The sequence below is a fragment of the Ailuropoda melanoleuca genome, chromosome 3 (genome assembly GCF_002007445.2).
Source record: "Ailuropoda melanoleuca isolate Jingjing chromosome 3, ASM200744v2, whole genome shotgun sequence".
Lineage (NCBI taxonomy): Eukaryota > Metazoa > Chordata > Mammalia > Carnivora > Ursidae > Ailuropoda > Ailuropoda melanoleuca.
The window spans coordinates 35,593,696-35,620,624 of record NC_048220.1 but is presented as its reverse complement, the minus strand read 5'-3'; the positions used below and the strand labels follow the sequence as shown (position 1 = coordinate 35,620,624).

At 40.1% G+C, this 26,929-nt stretch overlaps 1 protein-coding gene across 2 annotated transcripts in view; it reads left to right on the top strand.

The window, feature by feature from the left end:
• PLPP1 (phospholipid phosphatase 1) overlaps positions 1–26,929 on the top strand; it is a 91,342-nt gene that overhangs the window by 56,783 nt on the left and 7,630 nt on the right. For both annotated transcript variants that reach the window (XM_002928074.4, XM_011235880.3), the window contains exons 3-4: positions 4,936–5,216; positions 21,938–21,995. In XM_002928074.4, coding sequence (XP_002928120.1) covers positions 4,936–5,216; positions 21,938–21,995 — 339 coding nt within the window. The remainder of the gene's footprint in view (positions 1–4,935; positions 5,217–21,937; positions 21,996–26,929) is intronic.

Sequence of the window (26,929 nt, the reverse complement as noted above, 5' to 3'; positions counted from 1 at the left end):
CTTACCGAATGTGTGTAGCTTTTATGCTCATCTTTTCCAAATCACTGTGATTTTTAGAGCTCTAATTTGCTGTTGTTGCAATAATCATGTAATAGATACATGTAATAGCAGTATGTTTTTAGCATACTTTATACCTAGGGTATTACTTTATAATTTGTGGGATCTGTGTGTATGTACCTATTTTCTAGTTACCGAGTTCTAAAAAAAAAAAAAGAAAAATAACTAATGTTAAGACTTCATTCTAACCCATGTAAAAGAATTTTTATATAATGCCAGAAACGAGAGAGAAAAGCCTAACTTCTATTTATAATCAGCAGTGAACACAAGAGAATTTTTACGGGTACTGAAACCTAATAGTAACTATTGCTTTTAGGATTTCAGGTGGGAATGCTTAGAGATTGTGCTCCAAGTGGAAGACATCAAGGGATTGGACTAGATTATTTCATAATTTCTGAACTGGGAGAGTCTATGACTTTGATTAAATAGCTTTATGCTCCATGACTTGTAACTTTAGAAAGAAGATTTATGTTGGTTAAAAGTGGAAAATATGGTTCCATCCAGGAGATAGCCCTATAAGATAACACGTCTTGTCTGTTTTGGTGTTCATTGAAAAAAAAAACAACAACTGAATTTAGACATTCTATGTTTTATTCAAGAATGATCACAGCTCCTTATTAGCACCGAGAATTAATCAACTCATTTTTTGTGGTACATAATTAATAAAAGAAAACCTTTCTCATAAACATGTTTGTTTTATGAGACTGTGAGCTCCTGGAAGGCGAGATGGTGCTTTGTTCTTCGTACGCTTGCTCCCTGCCATGAAGCCAGGCAGGGTGGAACCTGGCATGCCCTAGGTGCTGGAATGAAATGAGAGTTAATTACATAGTGACATTGGTTGGCTCTCCTACAGTATGGGGAAGTTTTAAGAAATCAGATCCTTTTAATCTAGACAAATCTTTACACTAAATGTTTACTACTAAAATCACGAAAGCCAAGCCTATGATTGTTCCTTTAAGAAGATTTGTAAGAGTAGATTTTTTTTTTTAGTATGTGTGTTTCTGAGATAGTATTTGAATTTAAAGTTTTTAGTAGGATGCTTAGTTGCAAATACAGTTGCCCCTTGAACAAGATGTGGTTAAGGGACACTGACACGTGGTGCAGTCAGAAATCTGTGTTAAAATTTTTGACTACCCCAAAACTTAACTACTAATAGCCTCCTGTTGGCTGGAAGACTTACTGAGAACATAAAGAGTCAATTAACACATATTTTGTATGTTACATGTATTATACAATAAAGTCAGCTAGAGAAAAGAAAATGTTAGTAAAAAACCCTAAAGAGAGAATACATTTACAGTGCTGTATGATGTAAGTGGACCCACTCAGCTGAAACATGGGCTGAGTAGCTCGAACACTGCTGCAACTGGACTTGCCTTTCAGTTCTGCTTGACTTTGTGTCTCAGTCAAAACGATGCTGCACAAGCAAAACTAGAGAAATCCGCTACAGACCAGAGGCCTGCAGCAGGACGGGGTTCTGACGGCCGGGTGCCGAGCGTGTCGGTGTAGCGTGCACGAGTGCAGGGCCTGCCAGAACCCTCAGCAAGAACTCGTTATTTATATTTCATGAATTTGTGAGTTTTGACTATTTTGTCATCAACTGTGAGAAAGTTATCTCTGTGTTTAATAAAACAATGATAAATTGAGTGTAGGTTTCTTAAAAGAGAACAGATGTTTTAAAGCTGCTATGAAAGTACTATTTTCATATCAGCCATATCAGCCAGCACTGCACAAGGCAGTAGTTTTATGTGCTAATTTTTAAAAATTTCACTTTGTTTATAAACTCCACTTCTTTCAGGCAGCACTTGGTTAGACATGTAAAGAAATGTTTAATTTTTTTTTACTAGAAAGTAAATCAGTTCTTTAAAACAAACAAACAAACAAAAAAACACGACTGTGATTGAGACTTCCTACCAGGCCTTTGACCTGGCTTCCAGATGATCCACAAATATATAAGTGATTGAGGGAGCCTGATAGAGAGCCAGAGTTAATACATTTTCTCAGAAGCCAAGAGAGAATTTCAATAAGGAGAAATGGTCAGTGATGTCAAATACTCTGAGAAGTTAAGGTAAATGAGAGTTGATAAATACCTGTTCAATCCGATGAGACCATTTTGACTTTTGTAAAAGATTCAGTAGAATAAAGGGAATGAAGGTAGTTCGAGATATTTAGGAAGAAGTGGAAGTACACCAGTGATTTTAGACTACACTTTTGGGAAGGTGGGCCCTGAAAGGGAGGCACATCATATAGGGATAGTGTAGAGATGTATAACATCATCTTGGTTGATGGAACTATAAAGGAGATGGTGAGAAAATATTGTGGTGCATAGGTTTTAAATGGTTGAATTACATGGATTTGGGTAATTATTGGCCTTGATTTCAAAAGTATTTTGTTTTAGTCCCCCAGACATTATCTTTAGATCTTTAATAATTTATCCTATCTTTGGAATGTAAATGATGCATAAGAAGTGATCCCAGCTCTAAGATAAGGCCGCGGTCAGCTTAAGTGTGGACTTCAACAAGGCTAAGCATTGGCATAAATGGCTCAAAGTGCAGGACAAGTATTAAAATGAAACAAAAATATGGCTGTCATGTATAGTGACATGTCAGACACATTCCTACATTTAATTTAGAAAATGAGTTTAGAACTTGTCTATTGTCTGTCTCTCTCAGTGAGGATGGAGGATGTGATAAAAACGATGTACATTGACCTAGTGTTTGTCAGCTTTAGAGTCCCCCTGCTCTTTCCCAGCATTAAGGGTTTTAAGTTTCAGCTTACACTACCTCTGTGAATCAGTTTGTCATCTCTGCCCATTGCTCTGAATTCTCCTAGTGAGCTGACTTTCTGTCCTCAGTGTCAAGAACCAGGGTTTGGGTGGCCCTAAAGAACTGGAAAATATTTGAGTGCTTACGCAAGAAGAACAGCTGACAACTGAAGTGTGGGCGTTTCAGCTGCTCAAGTTGTGGTTGATTAATATACTTGGTATATATTGTAAATGATCAAAGGGCAACTCCATAATGAAACATGAGAGAAATCCCCTCTTGCTGCTCATCTATCAGGGCAGTTGCTGGGGCACCTTAACAGTCAGAGGAGACAGTATATACTTTTAATACATGGGCCACTTGGAGGGGGTTGGGAGAACCCTTATAAGCACAGTTGCAGAGATATGGTATCCCTAGAAGTGCATATGTTTTTTCTCTTCTGACCTGTTCTCAGAAAAGGACCTGATTAAGTTATTTACATTAGTTACTGTAATGAAGAATATATTTCTATGGGGCTTAATGTTTAAACTAAGAGTGTTTACCTTTTACCTAGGACGTACCCCTTTTAATTAAAATTTACTAACCACCTACTCTGTTTGAGGCCACTATGGCAGTACTGGCTTTTTTTTTTTTTAATGACTAAAACTAGATTCTTTTGTGGGATTCAGAGTCTAGTTGTCAACGTTTTAACATTCTAATTATGGAGCCATGGAGCCAAACGAAGAAAGAATTTTTGGTGTTAGGTTCTTTTTTTTTTTTTTTTCTTAAGGATTTTATCTATTTATTTGACAGTGAGCACAAGTAGGGGGAGTAGCAGGCAGAGGGAGAAGGAGAAGCAGGCTCCTCGCTGAGCAGGGAGCCTGATGTGGGGCTCGATCCCAGGACCCTGGGATCATGACCTGAGCCGAAGGCAGGCGCTTAAGGACTGAGCCACCCAGATGCCCCTTTGGTGTTAGGTTCTTAAATTCTCTTTTAGGAGGCAACCATTTATTTTACCTACGATAAAGTTCACCCTGAAGATAATTAATCCACACCATATGGAAATGTATGAATGTTTTATAAGATTGTTTATGTAATTTAAGATGAAGCAGCAAAATAGTTCTTGAGAAAAATTTTGTGACTTGTATCTCCTCACTTCCCCAACATAAATAAGCAAGCTGATTCTTCTTGTCCAACTATTTATTTTGGTGTCAGATAGCTAGAATGTGGATTATTTTATCAGCAAATGTAATTTTGTATAAATTTGCTCCTCGATATTTTTTGGATTTCTTAGGGTTTTGGTCTGTGAGCTTGCAAAGTACTGGGAAGGCTTTTCAATGCCTTTAAATGCTTTATAGCAGTATATGCTGGCTGACACACACTGTACTAGAATCTGAAAAGGCTTTATCTCCACTTTTAGTGAAAAATAAAGTCAGTGAAAAATAAAGACGAAAAAGTCACTTGAAATGTTTTCTTGGGGAAGGAGAGCATCGAATGTGTGTTTCGTCTGTTAATGAGACTTGTTAAGTCTTATTAAGTCTGTCAGAGCCTTATTAACCAGGCCTAGGGGTCTGGAGGGGCAGAGCTGGGAGGCTCTGTCAGCTAATCTCTGCCCTCTTTACCCTTTGGCCTCAGTGTTAGATCCCTGCTTTTATATTAGTTTACTCCCTGAAACTGTTTTACTTTTTGAAATATAATGGATGTTTTTGATTCAGAGGATTGTTGGCTAAAAATGAAGACACTGTCAGATAAAAGTACTTAGACAAGGGATACTCTAGGAAAGTTTGTGTTATTTGAACAAACCATGGGTTTTGTCATTCATGATACATCATTTTCTGCTTATTAAAACTCATTTTATTTGAGTACCAGAAAAGCAATAAGCAATAAAAAGCATTTTATTGTGTCAGGTAGATTTGAAATTATTTTGGCCATTGCTTTGTAAGCAGTATCGACAGTTGATCTGAGACCTTTTTTCATGGTTTAGAATTAGATATCTTGACTCTCCATTTGCAAATGAAAAAAGGGAGGTGTTTTTGAAATAAAGATTTTATTGTGATTTAGCATTTTCTTTTCTATTTTTTATTTTGTTTAAAGTGCCTGGTTGCTGTTTTAACATATTATTTTTCTGTTTCTTTTTCAGATGATTATTGGAGAAGCCCTGTCTGTTTACTGTAACCTCTTGCACTCGAATTCCTTTATCAGGAATAACTACATAGCCACTATTTACAAATCCATTGGAACATTTTTATTTGGTGCAGCTGCTAGTCAGTCCCTGACTGACATTGCCAAGTATTCAATAGGCAGACTGCGGCCTCACTTCCTGGATGTTTGTGACCCAGATTGGTCAAAAATCAACTGCAGTGCTGGTTACATTGAAAACTACATATGTCAAGGGAATGCACAAAAGGTGAAGGAGGGCAGGTGCGTGTTAAATCTTCAATGTTTTTTTTATCTTGTGTGTTCTTGGAAAAGAAGGTTCAGAGACTGGAAGATGAACCATCCACGAGCTTAGAGAGAGAAGCTAGTGTAATCACTGGGAGGTGAATTGAGATCATATTTTGACTTCTTATCTCTGCTTATTCTTTTTTCCCCATTTTATCCCTACCTTCTGTTTAAGAGCATTGTAATGCAGGTCTTTCCATTTCTCATGAATAATTAAAATGAACTTTGTATGTCTATAGTGCAGGGCCAGCAAACTTTTTCTTAACGCACCAGATAGTAAATATTTTGGGTTTTGTGGGCCATTTGGTTAATTTGACAACTATCTGCCTATGCTGTGGTACCAGGAAAAAACAGCCATAGACAATCCTTGAATGAATGGGTGTGGTTATGTTCCAGTAAAAGTTTATTAACAGAAATACTGGCTGCCAGGGGTTATAGTTTGCTGACCTTTGATGTAGTCCAGCCGTGTAGTAAGTTCTGCTCTATCTCTCAGTATTCTTATGTTTTTTATAAGGAAACTTCATATATTGATAGGTTTAGGTCTTCAAGTTGCCTCCTTATAATGCCCTTGTTAGGCTCCCTTCTATACCTGGAGCGCTACTAGGCATGAATGAAACAGAACGTTTGGAATCCAAAAGGTCCAACTTCTTCAATGTATAGATGAACAAATGGAGGCCCAGTAACATTAAAGCGCACTTGGGTGGATCAGTCAGTTAAGCATCTGCCGTAGGCTCAGGTCATGATCCCAGGATCCTGGGACCAACCCTGCATTGGGCTCCCTGCTTAGTGGGGAGACTGCTTCTCCCTCTCGCTTTTCCCCTCCCCCAGCTTGTGCTCACTCGTTTGCTTTCTTTCTCTCTTTCTCAAGTAAATAAATAAAATCTTTTTATTTTTATTTATTTTTAAGATTTTTTTATTTATTATTTATTCGACAGAGATAGAGACAGCCAGTGGGAGAGGGAACACAAGCAGGGGGAGTGGGAGAGGAAGAAGCAGGCTCATAGCAGAGGAGCCTGATGTGGGGCTCGATCCCAGAACGCCGGGATCACGCCCTGAGCCGAAGGCAGACACTTAACCGCTGTGCCACCCAGGCGCCCCAATAAATAAAATCTTTTTAAAAAGTAAAAATAAAAATAAAACCACTAATTAGTAGCAGAGCCAATTACCCATCTCAAGTCTCAGAATTGTCAGCCTTACCTTTTCTATATGATTGACCTTCTTAGATTTTAGATAGCTATCACTTTACCTTAGTTATTCACCATTCAACAGATACTTTTCAAGGTAAAACATCCTTTGACTGTTCTTTATACATGATTCTCAGGCACTTTATTGTCCTTGTTGGTTCTCTTATAAGCTACACAGGCATTGTAGTAGTCCCCAATTTTTGCATTTAGTGGAGATGAAAAAACACCTTATTTAACTGAGAGTATACAGTGTGTTATGTGCGTGAGATCTGGCAGTGAACTAGAAAGCTCTGGTTCTCATCTTCATGGAGCTTAGTCTAGCATGGAGGACTTAAATTTAAAAAGTGATGGCAGTGAAAGAGAATGTCCTTGTTGATAACAAGGCCAGAGAATAGAGAGGCTGCTGAATGGCAAGCTTTGAGGTGATCATAGGAGGAATGGTAGGGGTATAAAATCATAATGAATGAAGGAGAGAGAAATGACTAATACAGTAGGCAGTTGAGAGTGGAAGGTGGTATTGTTGATTTGAGTTTAGGTAAGCAAGCATATTTTAAGAGGGCTAGGGGAAGAATGGTCCAGAAATGGCTTTGAGGAGTGATGAACTTACCAACACTGGGCTCTGAGGATGTGGGATGTGGAGATCTCATTCTCTGCTCTCATAACACTGTAGTGTCCTAGGGAAAGGTCTCAGATTTAATGAGTAGGAGATGTTACGACTTTCGGTGAGGAGTTTGAAGACTCAGGGAAATATAGAGGACTATCCATGCCTGTGTCTCTAGTAACATCTCTCCTGCATCACCCAACAGAAAATAGGAAAACTCTAATGCTTTCTCTTGTTATGGTATTTAAGAAAGTCAGGTGATAAGGGTTTACCTAAACTCCAGAAAATATCATTATAAATGGTTCTTTAAGAACATAGTTTCTTCGCACGTGTATTGTTTCTCTGATTTGGGTACATTGTAGCTCAAAATTTTCTTGTAACGCTATGTCTTATCGTGAGATTTTTCTTTCTTACATGAGCCATTTGGACAAAACGTGAAATATAATTTATTTTAAATGGTATAAATGTGATTACATTTTCCAGTCCATATATGTCCTATTATGTTTCTCTTCCTAGTGTATCTGAATTGGCCAACATGTACTATAATACTCTGATGGTATTTTTGACTTAAGTACACGCAGGTTTTTTACCCATTACCCTTTAAAGTTTCTTCAGCCTCCCACATTTTCAGTGAGAAGATCCGTGGATAAGCTTTGGGGTTCTGATATAAGAAGGAAAATCAAACCTAGAAATGAAATTTTAAGAAAACTTTGTATCTTCCGAGAAAAATGGGATTTCCACTGGTGTTTCCAGAATGAGTTGTTGCCACAGCTCTAGGGCTTTGTAACGTTGGTGCATAACTGTGGGTTTGCATTGCTGTTTTGTTTTGGAGCATAATTTCGTTGGATTCAGGCTTTCCTATTGCTTTTCTCTTGGATTTTTAAATCGGGATGCCAAAAATGCAAAAACATTTCAGTCTAGACATTGTCTGTAATATATTAGGATTATAGTGTAATCTGCTCCTTTAATTTATTTATCTCCACAGCCTGCCCCCTGTACGTTTATTTTAATTATAAAATTATAATGCTTGACATTGGAGAGAAGGGAACATAAGAACCTGAAATGAGTCATTTTTGTTGACTATGAATGAGTCAGAGTTACATCTGAGAGAGTACTGTCTTAGAATTTTGGCTTCTGGTCTTGATTTTTTTTTCCTCATTTGTTTTCTTATTTTCTTCCATTCCTCTCTCTGCTCTTCCTGCATTTGTGCACACTCCTGTGCTCTTGTATCACTGATGTCAGAGGAATTTGACCAGGCTTCATTTGTGGCCCTGGGTCCTAAACATAGAAGTGAGAACATAAATGGACTATAGTGGCATATTTATTAATTGTAATATCCAGAGAGCTCCCATTCATTGTTTAAAATTAATACCTGGGAATTTACTATAAATGAAAAGGGAGTGTACTTGTAACTGTGGGACATCCAGCTGCCCTTGCTCATGCCAGTGAGAATAGTATTACTTTCTGTTTGTGGGGAAAAAAAAATTAATGAGCTCAGGCAGTTCAGACCCGTAGCACTCTGCCCCAGTAAAAGATTAAAGAGACTCTTTAGACCAATGGCTTTCAAATGTTAATTCATTAGAATCACCTGGAGGGCTTGTTAAAATGCAGATTTCAGTGTTTCATCCTCCCGTGTTTAATTCATGAAGTGCGGGTGGGGGCTGAGAATATGTATTTCTAACACGCTCCTAGATGCTGGTGCCTCTGTGCTTGATCTCAGGACCACACTTCGTGAACCAGTGCTTCAAATCCCCTGGATGATGGGAACACGACCTTATATGACATTTATTATCTTAGGATGTTTGGCAGGGTGAATTTAAGATTGTGCACAGCTAGCTGTGTTACCAAATGACCTATCACCGCTGCTAACTCAGGAACTGAGCGGGTGAGCCCTGGTGCTACTGGAGCCAGTGGCTCTGTGCCAAGGAATCCCAAGGGGGCTGGACAGATTGGAAGCACAGCTCCTGGCTGGGTTTGCCAACACTTGTAGAACAAACTCGAATAAACTGGTTGTAAGAGAAGTCAGTGACTCAAGAGATGATGGTTTGGAAAAGAGAAAGGGAGAAATTTAGGGTGCTACCAGCGAGGAGCTTGGTGGCAGGCTCAAGCTATAACCACTGACCTCTCCACCAGCAAGATGGACACCTACAGCGTTACAGGGAGAGGTTGGGGCACAGTACATGCGAGAGAGCAGGCAGAGTGCGTGACCATGGTGATCAGTATGCGTTCAGCCCGCGGTCATGGGCAGGGACAGGGCGTGTGGGATGTGGTTGTCTAGGCATTCCATTGGTATCCAGGCTTTTCTGGTTTGGCAGTTGGGATGTTGAGGTCTTCGCAAAATGTCTTTGTCAGTGCCTCCAGAAAGTTTGGTAAGAAATAAGCACAATGGGTTTTCGTTGCAGCATCAGTTTAAGCAGACTTGCCTATTTCTGGTTTTAACTGTTGGGGTCTATAGTTGAGCATGGCAGCTCGCTAACAGCTGCTCTGTTTGTGATACTACAGTCCAGAAACCTTTGTATTCTCTAAGAAGTTCACTTTTTTCTTTTTTCTGGCTTTTACTTAAATTACGTTTGCTTAAGGATAGACTCAGCATTCCTGATCAATTCTGAGCGATTGGTCTTTGGCTATATAAATCAGATACTCAAAGTTACTTATTTTGGATCATGGCAGCTTTGTATTATTTGGGTGTTTAATTGTGATATATTTGGTTGAATGTGAGAAATAATTTTCCTTTTGTCTTTTTTTTAATGTAATGCCTATGCAGGTAAATAAAAGTAAATTTTGAGGGAGTGCCCTCTGTAATAGTGAAAACCCATTATGATTAGACTGACTAGCTGTGGTATTAAGTACCTGGCAAAACCTGCTTTACACTTTGAGAGAATGGTTGCTTCTTTATGGTCTAATTGTAGACATTACTGGACACTTTATGGTTTCAGAAGGATTTATTCAGTCTTATCCGTACTTCCCGTGTGTATATGTCAGTGAGCTAGAAGACAACCTTTGTTTTATTCTTGTATCTACCTGTAAATAGTAACACATAGAATGAAAGAGGGGGTGATTTTAAAAGATCCTTCACCCTGTGGATGGACATTAGTGTAAATAAAAGGAATTGCCTTGAAGGCCGGCACCGTTGCCACCTCCTCTGTTCTGAATGCTAACACGTGACACTTTCGGTTGTAGGTGCGGCTCTTTCCTCGACCTGACCCCGGGCTGGCTCTCTGTGCCCCAGTGTTTCTTACACTTTAGTCACATTGGAATCACGGGGAGAGTTTGTTAAAATACAGATAACTGGGCTTCCTCCCGAGAGTTTCTGATTCAATGAGTTTGAATGCCAGGGAGCCCAAGAATTTGCATTCCTAAAACATTCCCAGATGGTGCTGTGGCTGCTGACCTGGGAATCACAGCTTCAGCCTCTCCATGAAATTACTAAATTCAACTAATATCTCTTGCTGTTAAGGCCTAGTCACTGTGGGAGTGACCTCCGCAAGTGCACATGTTGCTCTCATGGTGCTCACTGCACAGGGGCCGAGACATGTTTGGAGATTGTGTGCGTGATCAATACATGCCTTGAAGGAGTGAAGATGAAACCATGAAATCAGAGGGTATTAATATTGCTTCTAGTAGAGGAGGCATTTTGGAGGATGAGTAAGGTTTGAATGTGTAGAATTAGGATGGGGTGTGTCTCAGGGTTCAGGGAGCAGCGGCGTCATAGGCAGATAGGCTAGAGGCTTAGGGTATATAGGCAATATTTTACTAGATTTAGCTTCAGTAAAACCAGTATAATTTTCAGGGTTTTGTTTGTCAGTTGTTTGTTAATTTATAAGGCAATCTGGGACATTTAAGGCTGAAGAACCTTGTTTGTTTAGAAATGAAAGTGAAGTTACACCACATAATACCTAATTAAATCGCTGTACACATTCTTAACGCATACTTTTGATTTAGCCTGTATTGGAGTTACATGTTCTGGATAATTTTGTTTTAATGTGGATTAAAAGCAAAAGATTCTTTCTCCCTTGAGATTTGACTCGGTGCCTGATTGTCTTTCCTGAATGCAGAATGAGTTGACTTGACGTGTGGCTTTATTTTGGTCGAGGTGCAGACTTGCAAAGACAAGATCCTTTCTTTACTTTCAGTGACTTCCTGCCACTGTCTGTTGGTAAATATATGTATACCATAACTTATTTTAAAAATAAATAACCCTGGCTCCACCCACCCCAACTAATAACACTTTAAGTTTAGACATTTGGCATTTCGGGTCATCCCACTGCAGTACTGTGCGTTAAATGTTAATGGGCTACTAAGTCACATGAACACGTCATCAGCTGATTACTTCATATTGATGTTTTGTACCTTCACCTTAGAACTCTTGAATTCCCCATAGCCAGCTTTGAAATATAAAAAAAAAGTTGCATAGATACATTAGTACTTTTTCCAGATAAAAATATAATGGATGGAGGGGCAGGCCTCTGGGTGACTTATTCGGTTGGGTGTGTGCCTTGGGCTCAGGTCGTGATCCCAGGGTGCTGGGATCGAGCCCTACATCGGGCTCCCCGCTCAGGGGAAGTCTGCTTCTCCCTCTACATCTTCCTTTTACTTGGGCTTTCTGTCTGTCTCTCTTTCAAATAAATAAATAAAATCTTAAAAAGAAATATAATTGAGTGGTGTAAAGCCTGAGTTTCCATTCAGAATAAATGTGAACAGCATGCATTCAGTATTGTCGTTTAATTAGAAAATAAATATTTTTTTGAGAGGTAGGATGTGAGTTGAATTTGTGAAAAGTAAAACAAACCTGATATATGAATTGTGTTGGCTCATTATTCAGAGATCCTTGAAATCTGTCTTCATGTGGTTCTCAATACAGTTTTCTGTTTTAAGTAGCCTTTGTAATAAGAAAGCAGGAAAAGGATCAGCATTCCTTTGACATGACTGTCTCCACAGAGTGCCCAAAATCTTGATTTAATCCCAGGTGTATTCCTACTCAAGCTCAAGATTACCTTTCTTCTCATTCCTCTCCCCTTGTCACTCAAAATGTGGTCCTCTGCTCTTACCAGCAGGATGGACATCACCTGGGAGCTTGGTAGAGAGGTATAATCTTGGACGCCACTTCTGGCCTACACAACAAACTCTCCATTTTATGTAATAAATGAGTTTATGTATGCACTCAAGATTGAGATTATAGGATTGGTTAACCTTTTCATGTTTGTTTCCTTTTAACCGTTATTTTTTCTTATGTAATCTATTGCAACTGCATTGTTTTGGTTCTGAGGTAATGTTTGGAAATTTATGAAGATGGACAGTTTTCAATATTTTCGGTTTATTGAAGGACAGAATTGAATCCTTTAAAAATGGAGGAATTCTTCCTAAAGGCAATGGAAAGTAGGATTCAGGCAGTACCTAAAACCTTTTTCCTCACTTGTCATTCCATGTTTTTGTTTTATTTTGTCTTTGTTTTTTGCCCACTTACATTTGCTTTGAGAATGCTTTTTTTTTTTTTTTTTTTAAGATTTTATTTTTAAGTAGTCTCTACATCTTGTGCAGGGCTGAAACTCACAACCCCGAGATCAAGAATCACACACTCTACGTGCTGAGTGCCCCTGAGAATGCTTTTAAAACTTAATTTGTTTTTTATTTACAACAGAATATATGTTAATTTATCATTATGGATATCATCTGTTCCACTAACCTGACTGCCTTTGATCATAATGTAAAAAAGGTTTCTGGACATTTTACGCACATTTTTGAAATGCTTGCCACAAGAATTGGGAAGAGGCCTTAGGTGCTTCATGTTTAAGCTGATACACATTAATACTGCTCCCACTTTCTTACAGAAGGGGGAAAACAGCAGGGGTATTAGATTGGACTTCCTAATTCTCCTGAACTGTGATGATAAAGTCAGAATTTGTAAGCACTGTAAGGGGAGAACATATCAGAGGTGAGACGTTAAAATCAGATAACCTATCTCATGTGGCTTTCTGTGATTATTGGCATAGACTTAGTTAAGTTTAGCATTTAATTATAACATTATTATGGAAAGTTAAGGTCCTTAGTTTTATTTTATGCATTTTTTACAGCTGTCAAAACACAGGATAGTTAAGGTCTGCTTCTTCTGGAGCCACTGAAGTGTGATGCCCTATTCTCGGTGCTTTGGCGGGGGAGAGGGTGGGGAAGCAGCAGAAGTGGATTTGTTTGTGACGCCTAAAATATGAAAAGTGTAAGAATTTTACATTTTCTGGAATAACTACATAAAAATTCATTTATCATTAAGACATTAGATTCTATTTGAGCTTAAAAAAATGTATTGAGCACCTACTTTATGCTTGATCTAATGGTGCTGGGTGTTAAGGATGCAAGATGAATTAAGATGGGGTTTCAGGGAGGTTGGGAGTTTACCAGCAATTTTTCTTTGGATTTGCTGTGCCTTCTGAATTTTTCTAATGAACATATCTTATGTAATTAAAACAAACAAAGAAACATACCTTAGACATCCCTGTTTATAAGTCTTTTCCTACTCTTGCCCATGTTTGGATGGAATGGAGGAAGGAAGGACTACAGCAGATAATGTACTGGGAAGGTGGATGTACGGATATATGTGTTCACTGAGTGCTGTACGTCTCTTTCTTTTTTGGAGAAAGGGAGATCACTTCAGCCTAGCTGTTGAAGAAATGTTTCTTGGAGGAAACGTGGCTGAAGTGACTCTCGTCTGGTAATTATTGAAGAAAGTTGGGAGGCTCATTTCAGGCACAGAGATGAAGAAACACAGCATGAAACATGGTGTGTATTGGGAATTATAAGTAGTTAGGTAGCAGATGATGGTTCCAGAGTCGTTGGTGGGCCTTATGAAGGAAGGGTCTTTTACTCTAAGCTCAGCAGTGTGTAAGAGTGAAGGACCTGAAGCAGTAGAGTAATGTGGTCATAATTTTGTTTTTATACTTGTAAAAAGTAGTTCGCTTTCCTCCTCTTAATTCTAAATATTGTATGATCGATCTCAGCTTTCTTTCCTTTTAAAGCAAAAGGACTTGAGGTACTAAAGGAAATGTGTCCGTTAGGTAGAAAGGTTGTCTAAATGAAGTATCGTGGCACCCTGCTAGTCCTCTGGTGACACCAGCTCTCGTGATGTCATCTGCTCGAATCTGAAAGGAACCAAGAGTGACCTGCCTGGCCAGCTTCCTGTTGGGCTCTAATAATTTTATATATGCATGGGCTTTTGCCTTTTCTCTTGCCACTGGCAATGTCTACTCTCAGGGCATATCGGAAGTTTTATATTAGTATAATTGTATAGACTTGGACTCGTGTCTTGAGCCTCATTGTTCTTGACCCGGGTGGTAAAGAGTTAATGGTGATTTCATGATCTGCATCAGGGTGGGAAGTGGAGGTACTGGCCAGATTTAATAGGCTTTCTTGGCCTTCATGATGTCTTTTTGGGAGAGGGCTAAAAGGAGAGGTCTGGCAGTCTTGCCTCTGGCTAGCATTCCTGCCCCTTAAAAAAACCCTTAGAAAGTGATTTAGAGCTTTGACTTCCTTCTGTCTCACTCTGAAATCTTTTACCTTTTAGCAAGGTAGTTTTCCTTGCTCAATGTGTTTAAGAAGGGGGCCAGGGGAGGTCGGAGGTAAGGTGTTATTAGTTGCTGGCATAGGAATGCCTCAGAGTTCAGCACCTTGTGTAATCTACCAGTTGCCCTTTGTTTCCTTTTCAACTCTTCGATAATGCCACGTTGGTGATGTGGAGTCTTTCTGCACCGAGTAATCAGTTTTTCCCTCATACTGTACGAAACCTGTGATCTCTTCTCCTGGTTAGTGCACTTACATCTGTTTTCCTCTTCTGTCATTCACCTTTGTCCCTCCCTGCTCTCTGCTCCTGTATCAGAGACGGAGTTCCCTGCTCACGGTGTAGAACCATTTATTCCCCAGTCATCTGATTTTCAAGGCACACCCAGTTTTACTTTCCTTTATCTCATAGTTCTCAACAACTTCTCCTTTTTAGATTCCTTCTTTTCATATGAGTCTACCATGAACAGAAGACACATAATCATTTTTTTTAATCATCAACTGGTTTATTTAATCAAGAGTTTAAAATACCCTGTACACATACCAATTGTGTCCTCCTTTCCCCCACTTTTTCATTTTCCATAGTCTTGCTCATTTCTCTCCTTTAAGTTTCATGATGTGATATCTGCAGATATTAGATTATTTGGTATATGAGTCACTGATATTAGTGGCTGTGAAGTGGTATTAGATGCTGATGCATTAATGTTAATGAATAAAATAGGATACTCAGATCTGTTTTATTTTAGCTAGGCATGTTACTTTTATATTTCAAGTGGCTAATCAACTCCCTATAAATGCAGTGTAGCTTTAAATGGAAATACAGTAAAATCATTGTAAAAATAATTCAAGGGATATATGAGGATTTTTGCTGCAAGTGAAATAATCTCTCCATCTCTGGCTGGTTCAAGGAAATAAGATGAGTTTGCATTATTTTTGCTGTATTTTAATTAATTTTGTTTGGGACCATCTTGTATTCTTTTGCTGTTTATCACCTTCATCTTTATCTCTGTAACCTTCAGGAGGAGAGATACCCTGTGGTTCTCGTATATCTGCACATTTCTAGAGATCTGATCTTTCCCTCCTCCAAACACGTGTATCAAAATCACATGTTTATTGGCTCTGTGACTTGTAATAATCACAGAATTAATACACTGAATTTCAGTGGTATGAAATTATGTGTATATATTTTTATGGAAACATGACTTAGGATATTTAAAAATACACACGAATGTCAAAACATTTCATTGAGAAATATAAGAGCAAGCTTCCTGGCCTTGAGCCCCCACCGGGCTCCGGGCATGAATGTGTAGGCAGGGAGCTGCGGTGTGCCCCGAGTCATGGCAGCAGGGCAGCTCTCAAGGCGACTGCTGTTCGGAAAGGAGTTTGGGCACATGCTTGCGTGGGTGCGCACATGCGTGGGTGTTTAGTGGACAAGGGGTTTGTTGGAAATTTGTAGCAGGCATATCAGATAATTTGATTATCGTGTTTATATTTTTTATATAAATATATAAAAATCTCGGTAATACCATGTAGTGTTTCCAATACTATCACTATAAAATGTGATTTTTTTAACCCCCATTTGATACCTTTCCCCAGAGCTGCTGTTAACGGTTTGTCCTCTCAGTTGTTTTCTGTATATTTTACATTAGGTGTGAAGTTGTATGCTTTTATGTGGTTTAAATAAATGACATATTTTAAAATATGTCCTGAAGATAGTTATTTAATTGATTTTAGCTAACTTATGGTATTCAGAAGAAGTGTGAAAGAAGCATCGTCTTCAAGTTGCTAGCTGTGTTACAGCAAACGCCTTTGTGCTCGTGCGTGTTTCTCTAGGGTAGATGTCTTCAAGTGGAATTACTGGGTCAGAAAATACATTGGGTTTACATAGAGATAGATTTTGTCAAATCCCCTTTGTAAAGTGTGCACTCCTGTGAGTGCATTGTGAAAGTACCCATTTTCCCCATTTACTGCCTACTTGACTTCCCCAGTATCTTAGATGTGAAATTTTTAAAGATAATAGCCTGACAGCTCATTGCCTGGGTATTTTGCACAGCTATTGGTTGTAAAAATCCTTTTGAAACAAAGTAGGACTAATACTTGGGAAATTGTTCCTTTGTGCATTTGTTTGGGACATATTTTGACTTTCTCACAAGGTCATTCTGTGTTTAAAGGTTACCACAAAAGGGAATTTTACCATGTCCTTCAAGTTAATTTGCTGTTGTGTAAACTTTATAATCAGGAAATAACATTTGGAGAAATGCTTCACGGTGCAGTTTGACTTCCTTTTATTTTGGCCTTTAGAGCGTACAAAGGGCAAACGAGTATTCTCTTAAGATACTTATTTACATATTAACATTTGCCTCTTCACAGATGATCTAAGTTCTTCTTCGCATATTAACTTCACTCATGTGGCCGTGTATGAGCTGTGACTCCTGTTCTTTCTCACGGCGGCTCCCCGTGTTCGCCAGGAGATGGCAGGATGCATGCTGCTGCTGGGGCTGCCAGCCGTGCGTGGCAGTGGGGGATCCTGGCCCAGTGGGAAAGAGTTGGGAGGACTGGGATTTGATCCTCAAAGCGATGGGACTTTGGTGCCCGTGAGTGAACCTCTGGGAGGCTCAGGGTCTTTCTATCTAAAACAGGATTAACAGCCCCCACCAACGGTGAAGAGTGGAAGTACTGTGGATTAAATACCTGTGCATAGAAGGTGTTCAGTAGCTTGGAACCATTAAGTCTTACGACAACCTTTCTGCCTTAAAATGCTTTAGAAACAATTTCAGGATGATCTTTAGGGAAATGAAGGAAGCTCTGAATTGCCCCAGAGCCAACTTTGCCATACCCAGTGAACAGGGAGAAGAGTAATAATTAGAAACATTTGTGAGTATTGACCACTTTAAAATGAAAAACTCTTCTTGCCAGACTATACGTCCCTAGTAAAGCAGTTGATTTGAGATAACATTTTACTAGTCCTAATTTTTTTTTTTAAAGATTCTTATTATTTGAGAGAAAGAGAGTGTGAGCCACAAGCAGGGCGAGGGGCAGAGGGAGAAGCAGACTCCCCGCTGAGGAGGGAGCCCCACTTAGGGCTCAGTCCCAGGACCCCAGGATCATGACCTGAGCTGAGGCAGATGCTTAACGGACTGAGCCACCCAGGCGCCCCTAGTCCTAATTCTTGTTTTAAAAAAGCCTGCCTCCGTTTCTGGCAATATGGAGAATTAGAAATACTTACTGATAGACTTACATGTGCTAGGTAATATACATTACACACACACACATGTATAAACACATATAAATAAATCTTTGTAAATTAATAGCCAAACTGGATGAGAGAGTAAAGGAATTTTCCTGATGTTGGGATTTGTTAATGCTGTTGATCTGATGTGTACCTGAAAGTATGTGCCAGTTCCTGGTAGCCTAGAGCCCCAGTCAATGGGCTCTGAACATGGGGCACAAGAGACAAAGGCTGAGGCCAGTGCAGAGTAGACAGGGGAGACTCAAGGATAATTTAAGGACTCCCGAAGGGCAACATCTTCCCTGCGGGGTGCGGGGAGGGGGGGCTGCTGTCAGAATTCCTTAACTATGGGACCATAATCACGTTGTTCTGGTGCCAGAATTCATACTATATATGTGGGGCTTTAAAAATATATATATATAATTTTAAAGTGAATTGGTAGTGAACACAGCAGGAGAGAACACACATCTTTGCTGGAAGAACTTTTTTTAAGCCAAGGCCACTGAGATTCCCCACAGATAGCATGTCAAGGACATGAGTTCATATTCTCCTATGAATAAACATACATAGAAAAAACTACCTACGTGAGAGTCAGGAGATGACGACAAACTACATAAGCTCTCAAAGGTTGCAGATAGAATTACCGTATAGAATATAAAATCAATATGTCTACTGTGTAGAAATAAGTCAGAGACTGAGAATATAATGAAGGATGAACAGGATCAAAATTGACCATAGATTGGAAAAAGGACCAAAGAGATCTTTTATAAATGATACATAGTAATTTAAAAAAATAGATTGATAGAGCACTTTAGACACAGGGACAGTGAGAGCTGAAATGGAAGATAGACAAAGATTTAAAGTACAAAAGAAAAGATGAAGGGATAGGGTGAAAATGTCGAATGTGTTGAATCTGAGTCTCAGAAGAAGTAGGATGGAGGATATAGAACAAAGATACGATGACTGAGACCTGTTCAAAATTGGTGAAGTATATAAATGGGAAGCCAGTGAATACTAAATCAGATAAATGTACATTCCTACTAGATACATGATCATGAGGCTGTGGAATATTGAAGACCTTGGTGGTGGAGGTGGGAGGGTAATTACAGAGAAAGGACGGGTAACCTAGAAAGGAATGGCAGACAGATAGCTTCTATTTTAATAGCAAATGTAGAAGCCAGAAAATAGTCAAATGATACCTCAAAGTGAGGAGAAAAAAAAACATTAATCTACAATTCTGTATTCAGGAAAGCCATCATTCAAGAATGAATGCAAAGTAGATATTTCAAACTAGAAGAATAGCTAGCTAAAGGGGTAACTGTTTTGTGCCTTTTAACTCTGGGGAGTGGGGAGGAGGAAAGAAAGGGGGCAGGGCAAGAGCAGTGAGATTTTTAGGAGGTTGTGTAAAGCCCCAAAATACTTAGTAAATGCCATTTAAAAAATTAAACACTTTATGTGAGCTGCTTGCTTCTGATGACTGATAAAGGTTAGATTTGGCTGTCTTTGCAGTTTATAAGGCTGAGCATTTATGTAGATGTTGGAAAACTGAGATGGAAGAATGATGGATTGAGGAATGGGAACTCACGGGCACTGGGGGGGGGGTGGATGGCTGTAAAGACTCGTGAAGGCTGTGTGACATTAGGGTGCAGGCCAAGTAGCTCTCCCAGGAGAAAGGGATGTCTTGGCTGACAAAACAAAAATCTTAAATCTGCCATCTGGAAAAGAGTGCTGTCCACGGTAAGTTACATTCTCAGACTCACCTCCTTGCTCAGTGTAACAGGCCATGTCTGAGTTTGTGGAATAGCTGCATTTCAGAATATATTTTCTCTGTAAATTTTCTTTCTGGAAAGACTTTCTAAGCTTTGATGGGAAGCTGGCACAAATTGTTTATCTCTCTATGTACATTCATGAGAGGGGCTCTCCTGAAGTGAGACGGCAGTGTAGGATTGGGTTGAAATCTAAGAATGGGGTGACGTTCCGAGGCCAGAGCCAAAGTTGTAAACACTTCCGTGAGGTTACTCCGATGAAAACAATCTGCATTTTGACTACTTTTGGGATTTTATTTTTACTATTTTTTTAAAGATTTTAAGTAATCTCTACACCCAACGTGGGGTTCGAATTTATAACCTGTAGATCAAGTCACATGTTCCGCCGACTGAGCCAGCCAGATACCCCTACTTTTGGGGTTTTTATCGAACTACTCATATAATTATTGTTCATTTGTGAGTTTCAGACGTAATAAAGAGCTATATCTCCTCGAGATTGCAATAAAGAGATGTGTGTGGAATATGAAAATAATTTGAATTTGTATTTATTCTGTTTTAATAATGGTTAAAGTCCGTATTACCATGATTTGTTTGATCACTTACCGTGGGTAAAGACTAGGAGAGAGGTCAAATAGAGTTCTCCCTTTATGTGTTTTAATCGCTGTTTGTTGAAGCCAGAGGTTATTCTTTGGCTGATTCTATACTGAATAAAATACTTTATGTATTTGGAATAAAAAAACTGAAACCATTTTGTTTTCAACTAATGAAATCACCCTGTGACTGAATCAGAACTGTTTAAAGCTATTACGTAGGTTTGGAATTTACAATTTTGTGGCACAGTGTACGGTGAATACTCTGAATGTGAAGTCTTAGTGAAACTTTGAACTTGCTTGGCTTTGAGAACATTTCCTTGATCACGGTCATGTTGGCTTGATGGGATTTGACAGTTCTTGAAATTGGCTTTTATTAACTTGTAGGTTCTTCATTTTAACTTACTGAAACACAAAATGTATAGAACTCTGCTCTAATGTAAAGTAAGGACTTGTATTGATCTATTCTCTACAGCCAAATAGTTGGGGAGGCTAAAAGTGATTTATTTTTCTTGTTTTACATAGATTAAATCCACATTAATGATCAGGTTTAATTATAGAATTCCTAGTTGGTACTATAAGTGAGAATATTCATTTTCTTAGAGATGTATCTGATTATGAAAACACTATCATAATTCTTGTTAGATCATCATCGGTACATGTTTAAGAAATCTGCATGCCCACCTCCCCTCAGTTGCCAAACATACACGGATAACTTTCTGATCTGTGTTTTAATTTCACCTCTCTGAATCCAGGTAACCAAATTCCTTCTGAATCAAGCAGGGTGTAAGAAGTAAAATACTTAGAAGCCTGTCCTTCTGAGTTTTGTTCGTATTCATAGGCCAGAGAAGCATTCTCATTGTGTGCTTGATGCATCTTTTGCATGGAATTACTTTTACTGGAGGAATGTGCCTGCCTTTTCTGCTCTGAAGGCAGTGCTATGTAAGCAGAACCTGGATCGTGGATGTTAGGAAGCTTCTCCCTTTTCCAAAAGGGGCCATAAAATTAAGTTTTGCAAGCATTCTGTCATTTTGGGTGGAAGATGACACTTGCATGTTGATAGAATATAATATTGAAAAGCGTGCATTCATCTGGTACAGGACTGTCAGTGCACAGTTTTAAAATGTCAAACAAAAGCACTTTTCATCTGGTGGGAAATCTAAGGCGAGATGTATGCCTGTTTAAAAGGCTAAAATAGGGGCGCCTGGGTGGCACAGCGGTTAAGCGTCTGCCTTCGGCTCAGGGCTGCTCAGGGCGTGATCCCGGCGTTATGGGATCGAGCCCCCACGTCAGGCTCCTCCGCTATGAGCCTGCTTCTTCCTCTCCCACTCCCCCTGCTTGTGTTCCCTCTCTAGCTGGCTGTGTCTGTCTCTGTCGAATAAATAAATAAAATCTTTAAAAAAAAAAAAGGCTAAAATACCACTTCTAATTTTTTAAAATTCATTTTATGTTTGAAGTAGTCAACTTCTGAGTGTCCCAAAGGAGGTATTACTAGCACTCAGGTGCAAACCTGCAGGTAGAAAATAAAACTTAAATCATGGTCCTTTAAGTTTACATGTCATGAAGTCAGACCATTTATATACTAGTTGTGGCTTGTCGAGCATTACTTCAGAAATGTTCGTGTCAAGTTTGTTCCCTGCTGGAAGTCTCGGTCATGACACTCTCTCCCACTCTGGTAATTTGTCAAGGTGAAGGGGGAGAGGGCTGTGCTATGCCGCCGGTAGATTTAGGACAATTGTCCGCCTCTGGGAAAGGAAATTGACCTTTGTCTTCTTTCTCTTCTAGATTGTCTTTTTACTCGGGCCACTCTTCGTTCTCCATGTATTGCATGCTGTTCGTGGCAGTAAGTACTCCGTGTTGGTTTCCAGTGGGTTACGTGCTGCGTGCAGCTGGGTGTAGAGCCTCCATGCTCCCTGCCGTGCGGCCACCTCCCACATCCTCCTGAGCTGGGCTGCTGTTGGCCGCAGTGCGGCTCAGAGAAGGGACGCCGTGCGTCTGCCACAGCCAGGTACAGCTGTGGAGGAGGACTGGTCCGTCAGGAGAGGCAGTGGACAGGCACACTTGCGGAGCAGGCGGTGAATTGGGAACCTTCAGGACCGTAGGGGGTCTTGCCTGGTGAAGTAGGTGTTTCCTGCCAGTGGTAGAAACCTAATCATCAAGTCTGCCAGCCTGGTGCTCGGAGTCAGTTGACATGCGCCATTACTTTGGGACGTATTTTCTGCAACATACCATCAACTTCTGTGTCATCACCGCAGGTCCCTGCTCTGAAGAGCCGGGCAAGGTGGCTGCTGCTGGGTGATGACCTGGCCCTAACTGGGAGCCCTGACCTAGGAGCTCAGGGGGCCCCTTTCCTCTGGGGGCTGCTGGGTTTAGGGGTGGAGCTTTGACTCGTGGATGTGAAGGCAGCTGTTGTTGCTCCTTGAGTAGGTTTTGTTTTCCTTCCACTTTCTGAAATACTTGATTGCTTTCCATGGGACTAGAACGGTTTCAGCTTCTGGAAGAAACATTTGCTGCTTCTGGAGCTTAGCATCCTCCAGTCCGCAGGCCCATGTCTAACTGCTAACCCAGAGAGCAGCGTGGCGGTTGGCCCTTGCAGCCTACACAGTGATCAGTGAAGAGGTAGGAACATATTTGCGTCTGCATTTTGCGTCTCTGGAGATGAGTGTTTATCCAGAGTCGCTTAAGGAAGACCAGGCTTTAGGGCATATACAGGAGTCTTTAAAGATCAGTTCAGTGGACTTATTTTTTATAATGTGCTCATTCTCTTATCTCTGTGTGTCTCTCTTCCTCTGTAAAATTAGCAAAATTTGTTGGAAAAGAAGAGAGGGGGAGAAGATCTCTACCCTAAATGATCAGCTGCAATTTTCGTCTTAATTTCCTTTATGAGTGGATTTTTATATAGTGGTGTTCTGTGTGAATTTGCTGTTTGCTTTCCACCCTCCTTCCCTTGGTCACATTAAGTACTCTTGAGCATTTAATGCTTACATTGTAAGTCCAGGATATGTAATAGTAAGAGTAGACTGCTGCGAGTTAATTTGGTCTCATATAGAGACATTTTAAAATCAATTTTTACCGGAATCCTGCTTTCATTTGAAAAACCAAATTTGAGAAGTCAAAAGAATGTAAAAATTACAGATGTGCGCGCTATACAAAATTCAAACCCACACTTTCAAAACCATTACAGTTGAGCTAATTTTTGGCTTCTTCACCATTTCTGGAAATGTAAGTCTTTTGTCTTTGGTTAATTTAACTTTGCGAGGAAGCAGCAGGGTACCAATTTAGCAGAATTTGGGGCTTCCTTTTTAAAATACACGCCCAAATGTTTCTGAAAATGTGCCATGGGGAATGTGAGTTATTTGAAAGGAGGAACAAGAAATACAATTCCAATATCCTCTGTTCATTTATCTTACTAGGAAAAGTTAGCATTCTTTCTAAAGGGAGCCACCACGTTTTTCTTTTTAAATAGGGCATGGGGACTGGAGGAGACGAAGGCTAGAGCCATTAGTATCCTGAGAAATCTCCCCAAAGCGGAAGTCTGTGACTGCACTGATGGCTTTTCAGTGTTTGAACATGTTGTATATGCCCACAGCCAGACCTCGCCAGTGCAGCCTCTGTCATTTGTCAGCCCCTCACCTGCGTGTCAGTATCTTTAAGTCCTTAGGGAGAGACTTGAGAATCTGAAGTTGATACAGATGATTTGCATTTAACTACTTGAATTGTTGACTCTTTCTGATAATCATCATGAAGTGAGAGCAAAGGGATGGTTGCCACCCTTTTATAGTTGGGGAAATAGGGCCCTTGGGAGGCTGTGGAGGTCTGTCAGCTCTCTGGTGGTCTCTTGTTCGTCAGGTTCCCTTGCTTTGCGATAGACCGCTTGATCTGAACCCTAGTTCAGTTATTTTTAAGAAGGTCAAGTGATAACATGTGATTTTTACTGTTTTTTTTTCCCCCTGAGGATTTTATTTATTGATTTGACAGAGAACACAAGCAGGGAGAGTGGCAGTAGGAGCGGGAGAAGCAGGCTCCCCGCTGAGCAGGCAGCCCGATGTGGGGCTTGATCCCAGGACCCTGGGAGCACGACCTGAGCCGAAGGCAGACGCTTAACCAACTGAGCCACCCAGGCACCCCCCCAAACTGTTTTTAATTGTAAAGAAAATTCTCAGATGTATCATATTCCATACCCAGTAGTGTATGGTTCATCTTTGCTCTTTGACCCTTCTCAGAATATCTGTACATTCAAATACAAACTTTTACTGAGAGTTTTTTTGCAAAATATGAAACTAATGTATAGAGGATGAAATTAATATATAGAGGGCCTCAGTGGTGGGCAAGTTAAGGATCTAAGCAGAGGGAAAATTACCTTGACTGTCGTTTGGTATCTGGGTCAGTATGAGCTCTTAGAGGTAACGTTATAATGAAAAGTTCAGATAAATGGATTTGTCATAGACCAAGGCCTTTCTGGAAAGGAAAGTTGGCCAGAGCAACCATGCATTGCATTTCAGTGACTCTAAGCAGTGGAAATATTTACTCGATGTGGATGTAGGCCCCAGCTCTTATTTCAGCCCCTCAACACACAGATGTCTCCCTGCTTTCCAGCTTTCACATTTATATACAACATTTAACCACCCCCACCTCCTCTGCCAATTCCTTAGGCAGTGACTCATCTTGTTTCCCTAGGCATCTTGGCATCGTGGGTCAATCCCAGATTTGGGGGGGGATGTACTGTCATTTAAATTCTGAGGACAGTTTTTGATAGCCAAAACTTCTGTCAAGAATTCCTGACACCCAGAAATTAACTTTAAAAAGTCTCTTAAGAAGAGACTTGAAAGAAAATATCCTGACCATTGTTCTCCTCTGGCAGGCAGCCCAGCCCTGCACTTGACAGTGGCAGGACAGTCAGCACCGATGAAAACCGCCTAGGCTGGCAGGAGCATATGGCAGGGCTTCTTTGCACACAGCTAGTTCAAGTGCCTAGTGATGCCCATTGAACTTGGCCAAATGCCAAAGAATCTAAATTTACTTCACTGTCCAGGAAAGGAACCATGTTACATGGAGACTGTTCTTTTTTCAGTACATATATATATATGGAATGTACTGGAATATCCTGAAGGAAACACGTTTGCCAGCACTGTACTATGGAGCCTGAAATCTCTGTGTGTATCACTGTCTGTTATGAAATCCCTAGGTTAACAACTACAGCGGGGGCCCAAGCACCTTAGTGTCTGTGCTTTAGCTACACCCCCCTCCCTGCCACAGGATGCCTTGGATCTGGGTCTCGCCCCCTCCTGTTTGGACAGTGCTCTTTGATACCACCTGATTCCCTCAAGATTCGTACAGGCCCTCACCCCGCACTCAACATGTAGTACCTACGGTTAGTGATATTTCATGAAGACGGTTTCCACAGTGTGAATTAATGCCGGGCATTGGGCAAGTGAAGAGCGCCCAGGAACTGTATGAATCCTGCCTAATTGTAACGTGGGATTCTACATCTAATTTAGGAATTCGGTGAATCCTAAAGATGGTGAAATTGAAGCCTAGAGTAAAGACTAAACAGAGGTCAGCCTTAGGGTGTTCTCCTGGCCAGATCTGTCATCAAATGGAGGTGGAACGATATATTCCCTGGCTTAGTCTTAGAAGCTGTGTTTCAAAAAGCTGTGTTTTCAAGAGCAAGGAACATTTCTTTGTGTTGAACTCTCTACTGTTGGTCTAGTTCAGGAGTTGGGAGATGATTTCAGTAAAAGGTCAGATCATAGTCAGGCTTTGGAGGCTATAATGCAATCTCCATTGCATATTCTTTTTTTTAAAAATAGCCCTTTAAAATGTGAAAAACCATCCTTAGTTTGCAAGCTGACCCCCTGACTCTACTTGAAAATGGGGGAGGAAAAAACCTTTTAAGAATAGATTATTAGGAAACTCCGTGAGACAACAGCATTTTGTAGTTAAGTGTTATAGGATCAAGGAAAGGCAAAATAAAAATAAACCAGCCTCACAAAATATTTTGGTCAGCAATCAGATTTTAAAATTGAGAAATTAGACCCTTTAATGGAAGCTAGTATTTTTTTTTTCCAGAAATTTTAGGCAAAAGGGCCTTAATAGTCTACCCTTTGGTTGACAGATAAAGACATTGAATTTCCTTATTTAAAAAGCTGTATATATATAATTTTTTTACCCAAAAAAAGTCTGTACCTTTGCATTTGTTTCCAGTGTGAACCCGTGCATTAAAAAGTCCTGTTTATTTGACCAGGTCTTTGTGTGCCCTACAGAACTATCATAAGGCTCTGCACAAAGAGATTCAGTGTTGGATTCTCTCTGGATTAGGAGGAAGGCCTCTCTGCATGTGTCAGGGAAGCATTCGCCGCCTGCACAGTGGGGCGTCTTCCTACTATCCCCTCTGCCTTTGAATATCTGGTTATTTTGAGCAAATTGATTCTTTCTGTCCTTGTTACCTTAAGGAATAAGAAATTGCCTTTATGAATCTCTAGTAATATCTCAGCTAAGAAGCTTTTGTTTATTTCTTTAAAAAACTGGACACAGTAACTTTTTTTTATTTTTTTAATTATTATGTTAGTTACCATACAGTACATCCCCGGATTCCGATGCAAAGTTCGATGCTTCATTAGTTGCGTATAACACCCAGTGCACCATGCAATACGTGCCCTCCTTACTACCCATCACCAGTCTATCCCATTCCCCCACCCCCCTCCCCTCTGAAGTCTTCAGTTTGTTTCTCATAGTCCATAGTCTCTCATGTTTCATTCCCCCTTCTGATTACCCCCC